Genomic DNA, 13,152 nt, shown 5'->3' with positions numbered 1-13,152 from the left:
TCCTTTCAGCGGAGCGACGCCCACAGTCACAGAACAAACCAACACAAATGGGTTTTACTGTTTATTTACGACAAATGTCCCCCATCCGTGGTCTTCTCCCGTCAGAAGTTCCTAGGATAAAAGTAAAAACGTTAAAGCGTCAATCCTAGAGAGATCCGGGCCCGCGGGACCCACGCCAGCCCTCTTACTTTGAAACGATGCCGTCGGCCTTGGCCAGCCGGAGGATGGAGTCATCAGACTCGCCCTGGAAGAAGGCACAGGAGGAGGTCTGGGGGCGCAGGCCGGCCCCCTGCAGGCCTCAGCCGCTCCCGTCCCTTCTGTGGGGAGGGTCCTCGCCGCCCCGCAGCCGATGCCCCCGCCAGGAAGGGGCGGCCGTGAGCCAGCCTCCAGGACTCACCATCCTGCGAATGGCCCCGCAGATAGCGTAGGTCTTGAACTGCCCGTTGAACCTGCCGGTCACCTTGTCAACCTGCAAACGGCCCGCGAGGGTCACGGAGGCCTCCGCGCGCCGGTGGCTCCAACCCCGCGGCCGCCCCCGGAGCCGCCCCGCTCACCTCGGCCACGTTCATCTGGATGGACGCGTGGTCCTTGGCGCCGATGATGCGGTTGCTGGCGGAGCTGCGGGGGGCGGGGAGCGCGGTGAGCGGGCGGGGGCGCGGGGGGAGCGGCGGGGGGGCCGCGGGGGCGGGCGGGGGTCGCTCACCATTTCCGCGGCACGTACAGGTCCACGAACTCGCCGGCGTCGTTCTGCATGTCGAGGGCGCACCTGCGAGACCCGCGGCGCCGTGAGCTCTGCGCCGCGGCCCCAGCCCCGCCCCCCGCCCCCCGCCGCCCCGGAGCGCCCCGAACCCCGGCCCCGACCCCCGCCCCGGAGCCCCCAGCCCCGCCCACCGCGGCCCCGGCCCCCCGGTCCCCCGGCCCCCGCCCCGGAGCCCCCGAGCCCCCGAGCCCCCGAGCCCCCGGCCGGGCGCGCGGCCCACCTGCTGCCGCCACCACGAGCTCCAGCGCAGAAAGGAAGCGCCGCGTCCCCCGGCAGCGGTATGGGCGGGCGGGGCGGGGCCACGGCGAGTGCTTCCGGGTCGCGGCGCGCCGCCGTCCGTCCTGACGCACTTCCGCTTCCGGCGGTGGGGCGGGGCCCCGGCGCGGCGGGCGGGCGGGCGGGCGGTGGGGCGCGGACTGGCGGGGGCGGGACCCCGGGGTGCGGCGGGCGGGGGCGGGGGCGGGGGCCGGGGGACTCCTCCCAGCTGGCGTGGAGTCGGGTCCAGGCGCTGGAACCACAGACTCTGGGGAGAGAACAGGGCACGAGCTTGAGGACGTTGGACCTGGTGACGTCGATGGGAGACCCGAGGCTTCGGGGCCGACCGAGCTTGCGGGAACGGTGGACGCGACGGCGGCCGGCGGGTGAGGTCGGCCCGGCCCGGCCCGGCCCGGCCCGGCCCGGCCCAGCCCAGGCGCGACCCCGGCCCCGGTCGAGCCCCGCAGGAGCCCGCTTCTCCCTCCGCCTGGGGCTCAGACCTCGCTAAAAACAAAGACAGACCGTCGGCCCTGGAGGGCCGGACCTGGAGGAAATCCTGCAGATTGCACGTCTGATAAGGGGTCGATGCCCGGAGCAGAGCCGGGGCTGGGCGGAGGCAGACGCCACCAGCGCGGCGGTGGGCGGTGGGCGGAGGGCGGAGGGCGGAGGACTCCGGGAGGCCTTTGCCCCGACATGTGCGAACGACCCCTGAGCACGTTAAGGGATGCGGGGCGTCCGCGGGAGGGGGCGCCCGGGAGGACCAGGAGGCAGCACGACCCGCATCAGGACGGCAAGAAGGACGGCCAGAGCCGGCCTGAGACATCGGGCCAGACCGCCACGTGGGCGGCCGCTGCGGCGGGGAGTATAGCGGTTCCTCAATCAGAAGCAGAATCATCAGGCGGTGCGGCAAGTCCTCTCGGGAGCGAGCACACAGGACAATTGGAAGAAGGTCTCAAAGGGATGTTTGTAGCCGCGGCGCTCGGTAGCCAAGAGGCAGAAGCAACCCGCATGCCCCGTCGGGGGGTGGATGGATGAGAACATGGTCTTCGCACACAGAGGAGTGTTATTCAGCCTCAAAAAGGAAAAAAAAGGGATCCCTGGGTGGCGCAGCGGTTTAGCACCTGCCTTTGGCCCAGGGCGTGATCCTGGAGACCCGGGATCGAATCCCACGTCGGGCTCCCGGTGCATGGAGCCTGCTTCTCCCTCTGCCTGTGTCTCTGCCTCTCTCTCTCTCTCTCTCTCTCTGCGTGACTATTATAAATAAATAAAAAAAAATTAAAAAACAAACAAAAAGAATCTGAACCTCAAGGTTCAAGTATATGCTGAGTGAAGTACACAAAACATGACAAATACTGCTCAATTACACTTTTAAAGATCTTATTTATGGGACAGAGCGCACAAGCAGGGGGAGGGGCACAGGGAGAAGCAGAGGCCCCCGGCTGAGCGGGGAGCCCAGAGTCCTCGCATCGTGACCTGAGATGAAGGCAGGCGCTTTGCCAGCTGAGCCCTCAGTTGCACGTCTGTGAGGTACTGAGACTCCTCAATATCAGGGGGACAGTAGGGTGCTGGTAGCCGGTGCCTGGGGAAGGGGAGCAGGAGTTCGCGTTTAATGGAGACGGAGTTTCAGTCCTGCAAAATGAAGAAGAGTGCCGGCGATGGAGGCTGGCGATGGTAGCGCTTACTGATGTGTTTAATACCATTGAGCTGTGCGATTACAAATGGTTAACGTAGTAGGTTTTTCATTACGTGTGTTTTGTTTCTTTAAAGATTGTATTTTTGGGGCAGCCCCCGCGGCGCAGCGGTTTGGCACCGCCTGCAGCCCGGGGTGTGATCCTGGGGGCCCAGGATCAAGTCCCACGTCGGGCTCCCAGCATGGAGCCTGCTTCTCGCTCTGCTTGTGTCTCTGCGTCTCTCTCTCTCTCTTTGAATGAATAAATAAATAAATCTTAAAAAAAAAAAAAAAGATTGTATTTTTAAGTAATCTCTGCACCCAACATGGGACTCAAACCCACAACCCCGAGGTCAACAGTTGCATGCTTCACCAACTGGGCCAGCAGGTGCCCCATGTTACGTGTATTTTAACACACACACACACACAAAAAAAAAGGTGGGATGCCTGGGTGGCTCAGGGGTTGAGTGTCTGGCTTTGGCTTAGGGCGTGACCCCGGGGTCCTAGGATCAGGTCCCACGTCGGGCTCCCCGCAGGAGCCTGCATCTCCCTCTGCCTGTGTCTCTGCCTCTCTGTGTCTCTCATGAATGGATGAATAAAATCTTTAAAAAAAAAAAAATTAGACTATAGGACACTAATGGGTGTATACACTCCTCTGGGACAGAGTCCCAAGGCCAAGTTCTTGAAGGGGAAATTCTGTGCCCTGCACCGTCCGGCCCATAACATCTGGCTGAGCCCCTCTTAAGAAACCCTGCTCTCCGAACAGGTCCCCCGGGGGAGCAAGGTCCCTGATGGGAGCCAGGTGGGCCTCTCAGTAGGGCCCCTGCCACCTGTAGGGGAGGGGTGGGGTCAGGCCTCTAGAGCCCAGGTAGTGACAGCCTCATGGCACCTGCACCGTCCCCAGCAGCCACTGTGGGGCGTCCAAGAGCTGTGCATGGCGCCGCCTGCAGCTCCGGAGAGGCCCTAGGACAGAGGTTCACAGGTCTGTTCCCACCGCGCTCCCCCGCTGCCCGAGCTGAGCCATCCCCTCAGACCCCTGGGCCCTTGCCACAGGGTATATCGTCTCCTGAGCCTCCTGTGGGGACTCCGGGTTGGGGAAAGGCCAGAGGCCAGGAGGGACAGAGGGCGTGGGGGGCAGGAAGACCTGGCACCTGAAGACACTGCCCGGCTGAGCCCTTCTGCAGAGCCCGGGGCAGCCCCCAAGAGCTCGGCAGCAGCTGCAGGGGAGGCCGTCACGGTCCCTGAGTGCACCTGTGCCTACTCCAGAAGGTACAGAGGTTCCCGCCCTCACTCTCCCCTCCCAGGTGCTCCGGATAACCTTAACCGTCCACAGCACATGCGGATCACAAGCCAAGCTTGTGCTCTTCCTCTGCCTCCTGACTGGTGACTGGATACATTACTCAGCCGCCTTCTCCCGGCCGTAAAGTGAGGGAGATGGTAGTAGAGCCGCCCCCCCCCCACAGGCCGGGGCGTCCTCACGCAACTGACGAATAGTGCAGTGCTCAGTACGAGTGTGGCACTCGGAGCCCTCAGCACACCAGCATCACCATCACTGTCATCACCACCGTCATCATCGTTTTCTCATATTGTGGCCCCAGGTCATACGGCTGGATTTGAATCCTGAGCCGGTGACAGGAAGTTGCACTGGAACCACCCGATCGCATACAGGTCCCCGCGCAGGCAGCCGGGGCAGGTGATGGTGGCCGGCAGCACGAGGTCGGTGTCCGCGCAGCAGCCCCGCCCACGCCCCGGCACATCCTGCAGCCCCTCAGACACAGGTGAAGCAGGCCCTGGGCTGTGGGGCAGCGCAGCCTTCCAGGCTCCCCTCCCCTCTCCCACAGCAGCTGTTTCTGGGCCAGGCGGAGCCAGGCCGCTCTGAAATGCATTGTGTGTGGAAGGGAACCAGCCCCAAACCAGGAAACCCTCCTTCCGGGCCCGGGGCGGGGGCCAGGGTGAGCGGCAGGTCAGGGCCGACCAGACCTGGCCAGGAGTTGCAGCCACCAGCCCCTCCAGCCCGCCCTCCAGTCTCTGCGGGAGCACCCGGCTCCCTTCCCTGGGGCCGAAGGGCAGGGAGCAAGCAAGCTGCGGCCTCCAGCGGGGTCCTGGCACCGCAGCCTCCGGGCTGTCTCGGACCGTCTCTGATCTCAGAGGCACAGGCGGCCGCTGGCCCTCCCCAATCTCGAAGAGGGTCGTAGGAGGTCGTGGTGGGCATGAGGCCCACCCTCCAGGTCCGCACCACTACGCAGGCCGAGCGCCCGGGGAGCCGGGGAGGGCCGGGCCGGCACCCCGCCCCCCTCGACTTCACCTTATTTTGTGATCTCATTTTTCATTTTATTTTACCGTTTCACTTTCTTTTATTTATATGTCAGTTTATTTTACTGCATTTCAAGTTTTTTACTTTGTCATTTTACTGTTTATTTTACTCTATGAAGATTTTTTTCATTGAGTTGTAACCCACATGTGACGAAAAGCACGAGTGCAGATGCCGAGGGTTCCACCCTGGACGCTTGCCCCGTGCCCACTGAGCCAGGCGGAGCTGCCCGAGGGCCCTGCAGTGCCGGGTCGCCGTCGCGCTGGGCCAGTCCCCTTCCCGCCGACCCAGGCTGTGGGTGAGGGCGCTCGGGAGCCCGGGCAGGGGGCCGGGCCTGTGCACCGGGTGGACCTGGGGGCAGCGGGGGGACGGCGAGGTGGGGGACACCCAAGCCCATCCCATTGGGTCCCCACCCCTCCCTTGGGGGCTGCCGGTGACAGGAAAGGAGGCCCTTCCGTCACGAGCACCCGCAGGGCGTCCAGCTGGCTCGTCCTGGGGACACGAGAGGGTTTGCCAGGCTGGCGGGAGGCCAACGCGCTCCAGCCCGACCGGGTGGGGTTTCGATTCGGCGCAGGCAGGAAAGCCCATGGGGCGGAGGCCAGGGTCTGTGCCCAAGCGCCCCGAGCCCTGGCACGGACGAGCCTTGACGCAGGCGCCCCCATCTCGAGGGCCTGGGGGGCCCGGGAGTGGCCTGTGTTCCAGCGCCGTCCCCCTCCCCTGGCCCTTCACCTTCCCAAGCACCCCTGGTCCCGTCCTTCTCCCAGGGTCCTTCTCCCGGGTTCCGGGTCGGGGTTCCGCAGGAAAGGGGAGCGGGGAACTGCCAAGGTTGGCGAGCAGTGCAGCGGTGGCACCGTGGCACCGGGGGTGCTGCCACTCGACACAGGGAGCACCCGGCACCACCCTTTCGCCGTTGGCGAGGTGAGCCAGCAGCCGTCGGGCCCCTCGGAGGGCCGGGCTGAGCGTGCGGGTGGGCAAACAGCGTGGGCAGCGGGCCCCGGGCCGCAGCTCCCAGCCGGGCCTTGCCTACCACCGCCTCCTGCGGGCCCCGCGGCCAGAGCTGCCGCCTCCTGGGGACAGTCCCACCCACGACACCCGGCGGGGCCCACGGCCACCCGCGCAACCCGAGGGGAGGTACAGCGGTGAGCCCATTTTACAGAGCGAGAGGCAGAGGCCCAGGGTGAGGAAGTCGCCCCTCTTCCCGTAGCCGGACACCGGTGGCAGGCGGAGGGGTGAGGTGATCGGGCCAGGAGGCCTCTGTGTGGAGGGGGGCGGGGGGTCCTGGGGCTTGGTGGCTGCAGACGGCGGTGGTGAGCACCCCGGGGACGCCCGCTGTAGCCCCAGTGACTAGACAGGTGGGTGAGTGGCCCAGGTCCCAGCCCCGGGCGCTGATGGGAGGGCGCTGTTGGGTCTGCCCTGGGGGGCGCCAGCCACCCGCCACCTGCACCCCGCACATCAGCAGCTGCCCCAGCTCGCCCCACGCTCCCAGGTCACCCGGGACCGCCCAGCCACGGAATCCACATTCCTGCCCCAGGTGTGCGGGCCCCGCTCAGGCTTGTCTGCTCCACTGGCTCCTGCTCCTCCCGGCCTGCTCCTCCCGCCCTAGCTCCTCCCGCCCTAGCTCCTCCCGACCCCCCAGCTCCTCCTGACCCCCTAGATCCCCCAGCTCCTCCCAACCCCCAGCCCCTCCTGGCCCCCCCAACTCCTCCCAAACCCCAGGCCCCCCAGCTCCTCCCAAGCCCCAGCTCCTCCTGACCCCCTAGACCCCCCAGCCCCTCCTGGCCCCCCCAACTCCTCCCAAACCCCAAGCCCCAGCTCCTCCCGGACCCCCAGCTCCTCCTGACCCCCTAGACCCCTACCTCCTCCCAGGCCCCCCCAGCTCCTCCCGGGCCCCCCAGGCCCCTCAACTCCTCCTGACCCACAGCTCCTCCCAGGCCCCCCTAGGCCCCCCAGCTCCTCCTGGCTACAGCAGCTCCACCCCCTCCCCAGCCCAGCTCTGCAGGCGCTCTGGGCCCCAGAGGCCCTGGGGTGTCCAGCTCTGCCCTGCCATGGCATGACCTGCCATGACCTGGTGCACATGGTGACGGGCAGGTGGCTGTGGTGCCAGAAGCTGTCTGGGCCCAGGGTGGGCAGTGGGCGCTGCAGTGTGCCTGGCACATGCTCCCCGACCCCAGGGAGCGCGTGACCCGAGGAAGAGGCCCAGGACAGCGGGTCTCACCCGGGGTGGCTCTCCCCAGGACCCGTGCCAGGGTCGTCACAACTGGGGGGAGAGGTGCCACTGGCCACTAGTGCCCGGGACGCCCCCTCAGGAGGGTGTTGTTCCCCAAATGCCTGGTCTAGGCCGGGTGGCCAGGGAAACCCTCTCTGAGGGGGGGACGTTGTCACCGGGGGGGACACGCCCTAAGAGGCCCTTACGCCCACCAGTGTCCCCAGCGTCCCTGCAGCGAGGGGCGTGGGCAGGGAGAGGTGCGGGCTCAGCAAAAGGCAGAGGTTCTCAGCTCCCTGCGGCCTCCGCCACTGCCTCCCCTGGGGGGCAGGACATTCCCGGCCCCCTGGGGCTCAGGTGGGCACACGGGCTGCCACCAAGGGAGCTTCGGGGGGGTAGGCAGGACCGAGCAGCGTGGCGCGGTCAGCAGGGCTGGAGCCGACCAGGGCGGGGTCACACATAGCCCCTCGGATGGCCGGTTCCCCCCCGGAGCATGGGTGCCCCACGAACACGGGGGTCCAGGGAGGCCAGGCCTCTGACCTCAGGGCGCCCGGCAGTAGGTCTTTGCCTTCCCCACGGCTCCTCGCAGGTGACGCCAGGCGTGGGGCCCAGACGGTTTTCCAGAAGGAGAGGGCGGCCTGGCGGGAGCCTGCGCAGCGCCATGTGTTTACACTCCCCGGCGGAGCCGCGGGCCACATGTTTGTAAACGTGGGAGCCGAGGCGGATAGAGGCCTGCAGCCGCCCAGCCACCCCCACCCCCCGGGTGGGCGCGGCCCCAGGGCTCCCCAGGGCTCCCCTCCTGCCCAGCCACCCCACCCTCGTGCCTCCCCCGCCTCTCGGGTGTCCGTGAGCCCCCCGTGTTTGAAATCAGGGTGACACAGTGCGGGAGCCCCCGACCCCCCTCTGGCCCCCCGGGGGATGTGGCGGGCTGAGGCCAGGGCCCAGGGCTCACTTCACAGTCGGCCTCTGGGGCGCCAGCTGCAGGTCACCTGCACGGTGACCGGCTGTGGGACAGTGCGAGGGGGGGCTATGACTCAGCGTCCTCGCACACAGGACCCAGGCTGAGTCAGCACGCTGTTTAGGGCTGGGGGTTCCCGCAGAAGCACGGGCCCAGCTGGTGTGCGGGGGCAGGCCGTGGGGGGTCGGTCCCCGGGCGCCCTGACCTGTCCCGCCGGCACCATCTCTACCTGAGGCCCGACGCACACCCCTTCCTGCCCCAGCTGCGCCTCCAGGGCCCCCTCGCGGCCTCCGCGACCCTCTGGACCCGGAAAGGCCAGCGGCCGAGCTGTGCCCCGAGCCGTCTCCTGGTCCCTGGGCGGCGTCCTCGGGGAGCCCGGGTCCCAGGACACATTGGGTGGCTGCGGGCATCGGACTGGGTGCTTTCCGGGCTGCCCCCCGTTTCCCGGCACACCGGCCCGGGAGGCCCCCACCGTCTGCGCCTGGACACCGTGCCTGGCGCCGCCACAAACCCCCGCGGACACACGCCGCGTCCCTCCGGGCGCGTTCCCACGTGGTGACGCGGGGCCGAGTCTGCAAGGGGTCACCCCCGCTGCCCCGACGGCGGCTCCGTTTACTGGCTGGCGTCTTTGTCCCTGGCCGTGGCCACCAAGCAGCACTGCGCCGTGGACCTCAGGGCCGAGAGGTGTGCCGGGGGGGCGCTGAGCTGGGACCCCGTCGGCCTGCCCGCCCCGGGCCTCCGGCCAGTGAGAGGCGGCGGGCGCACGACCAGGACCCACGCAGCGCGGGGCTCCTGGCTCAAGATAAATCACAAAATGATAAAGCAAAATAAATAAAATATGAAATAGCGGAGTGAATGAAGGAAGCCGGTGCCACAGACGGGGCCTGGGGTAGGCCAAGGGGGGGGCACGGGACACCTTCCTCACAGCCTGAACTGCAGCGGGACACACGGCACAGGCGCTGCCCAGGCCCCCCCCCACTGGGCCCCCCCAGCCTGTGGCCTTCGGAGCACATCCCAGACGGCGGCCGCCGACACCGTGGGTGCGCCTCCTAGGCCAGCCTCAGTGTCCCTTCTGGGAAATGGAACAGTGACTCCCAGCGGCCACCCCGGGGCCCCCACATCGTCCTCAGGAACCCTGGCCGAGGAAGTGGCTCAGCGGAGGCGCGGAGGGTGGTCCGGCCCGGCCCGAGGTCCAGTCCTGTGGTCCCGCCTCGCTCTGTCCCCTGGACAGCGGGGGTGGCAGGCGTCCCTGCCGTGCAGCTGGCCCAGGGGCGCTGCACCCGAACTCGGAGCAGGCCGTTACCACTCGCCTCCCTCTGCCCTTGGCCCAGAGCCCCCCGGGTGGCAGCGCCCGTGTGCTGGGGGAACACGGGTGGGCAAGCGCATGGGCTGGGAGGTGGTACCTCCTGGATGAGGTGGACACCCCCTCCACCTGCTGTGTCCTGGGGCTGTGCGGCTGCTGCAAAGCTCGGGGAGGGGGGCCGTCAGCCCCGTGTGCCCCCGGCCACCCCAGTCCCCAGCCCGATCCCAGGGCTGCCGGGACCCCGTGACTACAGCACACAGGAGTGGCCCTGCCACCACTGCTGCTGACCCTCATGAGAAATGAATCTGTTCTCCGAGGACACCGGCACTGAGGCCAGACATGGGGGTGGGGGGCCTCGGGGCTGCCCGAGTGGCGAGCTTGGCAGATCTAGGGCATCGTGGAGGGAGACCAGAGAGAGGGCAGCCTGAGAACGAGAAACCCGGAGAGCAAGAGTCCGAAAAGACAGAAAGGGGAAGGGGAAGCGGAAGGCGGGGCCCTAGGAGATGACAGGTGGCCCGGGGACCCCGCCGCTGCGCTGGGGGAGGCACTGGGCTCAGGCCCCGCCACCAACGTAGAGGAGGACCCTGGTGGGGACCGCCTGCCTGCTGGCTGGGCCGGAGCAGGGCCGCAGCCTTGGGCACCCGTGTGGCCTGTGCGATGCCAGGAGGGGTGGGCTGAGCCGCGTTCTCGCCGCGACGGCAGACCCGGGAGGGCTCAGGGCAGTCTGCTCGTGACGCGCGGCCATGGGGAGCAGCAGGTGGGCCCCAAGCAGAGCTCCCAAAGCTGGCGAGGGTTCGGGGCTACCCTGCGCCCTCCGAAGTGGTGGGGGTCTGGGGGCTGTTGGAGGTGCTCCCAGAGGCTGGCTCATGGCAGCCCTGGCCCTGCCCTTCCCGGGGGATCAGATTCCTCCTGGGCCGAGGACTCCTGGCCATATAAGGCCGTCTGCGGGCACCTCCTGGAGAAGCTGCAGAGCCCTCACCCCGCCCGCCCCCCGTGGGAGCCAGAGCTTGGCCAGGCCCCGAGGATGGAGGCTGGGGAGGGGCCTGCTGGAGCCTGGTCCTGCCATGGCAGGGGGGCAGGCCTTGCCCTGGGCACCGTCCCGGGCTCCCCTCACCTGGCTTCCCCAGGGCCGCCCGGGCTGGGGTGTGCAAAAGGGACGTGGTGCAGATGGGGTGGCGAGAAAACTGGGGCCAAAGGGCAAGTAGGATAAAAACGGCACCAAGGAACTGCTGTGGCCGCCGTGGCCGCCGTGACCCTGGGGGCTCCCCACCGCCTGGACCCCCACCACACAGCCCAGCAAGCGCCAGGAGGTGCCCTGACGCGGGCCACCCTTAAGAAAGGTGCATGGGGCTGGGGTCCTGGGAGCACCCTCATCACTGGACCGGGCCTCCTTTCTCTCCCAGACACAAGGATGCTGGACGTAGCCGGCCCTCGGCCCTGTCCCTCCCTCCCCGTTCCATCAGGTGGGGCCTGAGGTTTGTTGCTGAAGCTGACCCCTGAGGCCACGGGGGTGGGGGGTGCTTGCAGGGATGCAGACGCCTGGCCCATCGCAGATGCCCCCTCCCCGACATCCCCCCCGGCAGGGGCCAGAGCGGTGGGGCTGTCGCATGCACACCGTGGCCGCTCTCTGGCACCTGCCCTTCACCAGGCCTGGAGGTACGGCGGGGCCAACAGGGCAGGACACAGCTGAGATTTCATTTAATAGAATGAAGAAATCCGGGAAATCAGAGCAGCCCAACACCCACTGGCTCCGTGGGTGGTTCCTGGAGGGTCCAGACCTGGGGCGGGGAGGGAGGGAGGGAGGGAGGCGGCCAGACAAGGGGGTGGGGGCTCCATGATGTCCCAGGTGGGGGTGACAAGGCCAAAGTCCCCCGTGAGGGGGAGGGAAGCAGGATGCTCCTCAGCAAGGACTGGACGGAGGGGCCTGCTGGGCGGCGAGGGTCTGGCTCCTATTCTGAGCCAAGTGGAAGCCCCCAGTGGCCTGGGGGGACGGGGTGCAGCGACGTGGAGCCGTAAGAGTTCCAACCCACAGAAGCAGCCTCTCGCAGTGCTGAGCTTTCTGGTTCCTTCCAGCTAATGGTGCATCTCCCAGAACCAGGCAGCTCCGTGTCATTCGGAGAAGGGCTCTCCTACACTCATCCGGAGTCGCCAAGGCTGTGGGAAGGGGACACCCAGGCTGGACCCTGGACAATGAATCCTCTGGTCCAGGACTCCGTGCACATTGATGTCACTTGCCTCATGCCGCGGAGGGTCATGAAGTCCCGTATTTCTGAGCATCCTGGGGTCATGTGCTTTTATAGGGCAGCCTCCCTGTCCAGGGCATCAGTTGGGAAGAAGGCAAGCCTAACTAGGGGAAGGAGCTTTGGGAACCGTCCTGGGAGAGCCTGGGATTGCGGGCCTGGCCAGCCCTAGTCTCCTGGCCCCTGAACACCCCTGAGCCTGTCTATGGCCTCTCTGGTGTGCAGATCCACCTCCCACCATCAGGACGCCCACAGGCCGGGCCTGCAGTAGGTACCCTGAGGAGCACGGCCTGGGAGCCGGGACCCTCCTGAGCTCTGGGGTCGGAAGGCTTCCAGAGCAGGGGCAGTGGCCGGGCCGCTGGCTCCTGCTCCTGCTCGGGGTCCGCTCAGAGCCTGGGGGACCGCGGGCCTCACAGCCAGGGAGAGCCCAGTGGGGGCCGGCGGGGGCCGAGGGCAGGTGCTCCGGCCAGAGCAGCAGGGGCCGTCCTGGGCCCTCCTCATGCCGGGAATGCCGGGCTCTCACCTGGCCCCATCCTTCTGAGCAGCGGCCCTCGTGCGGGGTGGACGCAGGCGGTAGCCCAGGACGGAAAGGGGTGCTCCTGGCCTAGGGGAGGGGCCCAGCGATGCTCTGGGCCTCTTCCCGCCCTCGGGCCCAGGCCCCCGCTCCCGAGGCCCGTCCCCTGCCCGCTGACCTTCGCCCGAGCTCCTAAGCTCTGGGCTGTACCCACTAAAGGCCCCAGGAAGGCTGTGGGCTGAGCAGTGGCCCAAGGGGACCGGGAACTCCCTCTGTTGGGCTGGGATTATGACCTCCCGACGCGGCCTCCTCCCAGCTGTGAGACTGCAGGGTGCCCAGCTGGTCCCCGTCCTCCTCCCACACGACTGGCTTCAGCCACAGCCAAGGGCGGCCACCAGACTCCGCTGCCCACGTTCCCGCCAGCTGGGTTCCCTGGAGGGGCATCAGAGCAGCCCTCAGAAAGGGAGCACCCCCACTCCCGACCAGGGCGCGGGCCACTTGGCAGGCCCTCTTCCCACAGAGACACACTTCCCTAGTGGGCAGCGGGGCCTGTAGGCCTCCCTCGGCCGAGCTGCGGGGCCTCCTCCCCTCACACCGGATTCCACGCTGCCTGCAGCCTCTCGCAGGGGTGTGGGCCGGGCCGGGAGGTCCAGCACAGCTGCCTGGCACCCGTGTGACCTGGGGCACGCGTGTGGACAGAGTCGGCACCCCAGGCCCCTGCTTCCCAGAGAGGCCGGCTCCAGAGTTCAGGCTCAGGCTGACGCAGGTGTGCCCTGCACACACACACACACACACACACACACACACACACTCATCTGCCCAGAGGATGGGCTGAGCAGGGGGCTCCTGGGGATGCCTCTGAGCCGGGGGAGGGGCCTGCCCTGGGGGCCAGAGGTCCAGGCCAGGAGGACCCCCACACGCATCTCCATCTCCGACCTC

At 67.6% G+C, this 13,152-nt stretch overlaps 1 protein-coding gene across 6 annotated transcripts; it reads right to left on the bottom strand.

Annotated features, from left to right (window-relative positions):
* Positions 1–48: 48 nt before the first annotated feature.
* Positions 49–2,972, bottom strand: RPS21 (ribosomal protein S21). Of its 6 annotated transcripts, XM_025470621.3 has the most exons (6): positions 981–1,117; positions 704–766; positions 555–618; positions 398–469; positions 189–244; positions 49–111 (listed from the first exon to the last, which is right to left on the bottom strand). In XM_025470621.3, the coding sequence occupies exons 2-6, from the start codon at positions 751–753 to the stop codon at positions 102–104; spliced, it is 252 nt and encodes an 83-aa protein (XP_025326406.1). In that variant the 5' UTR covers positions 754–766; positions 981–1,117; the 3' UTR covers positions 49–101. The 6 variants fall into 6 exon arrangements, 5 of the variants coding, with proteins under 5 accessions (XP_025326406.1, XP_048956268.1, XP_048956269.1 ...); XM_049100311.1 differs by lacking the exon at positions 555–618 and having other exon boundaries at positions 189–268; positions 981–2,972; XM_049100312.1 differs by lacking the exon at positions 555–618 and having other exon boundaries at positions 981–2,972.
* Positions 2,973–13,152: the final 10,180 nt, after the last annotated feature.

The sequence above is a fragment of the Canis lupus genome, chromosome 24, assembly GCF_003254725.2.
Source record: "Canis lupus dingo isolate Sandy chromosome 24, ASM325472v2, whole genome shotgun sequence".
NCBI lineage: Eukaryota > Metazoa > Chordata > Mammalia > Carnivora > Canidae > Canis > Canis lupus.
Note: the sequence above shows the minus strand (reverse complement) of the source record. Positions and strands in the feature narration are given on the sequence as shown.

Excerpts from the sequence above, each read along its gene's own strand:
- RPS21 (XM_049100311.1), bottom strand. The coding sequence starts at position 1,910 with ATGATTCTGCTTCTGATTGAGGAACCGCTATACTCCCCGCCGCAGCGG. Across the intron at positions 470-703 it reads CTGTACGTGCCGCGGAAATG|GTTGACAAGGTGACCGGCAG; the intron begins GTGAGCGACCCC and ends GGCCGTTTGCAG. Across the intron at positions 269-397 it reads GCGGGGCCATTCGCAGGATG|ACCTCCTCCTGTGCCTTCTT; the intron begins GTGAGTCCTGGA and ends CTGCGCCCCCAG.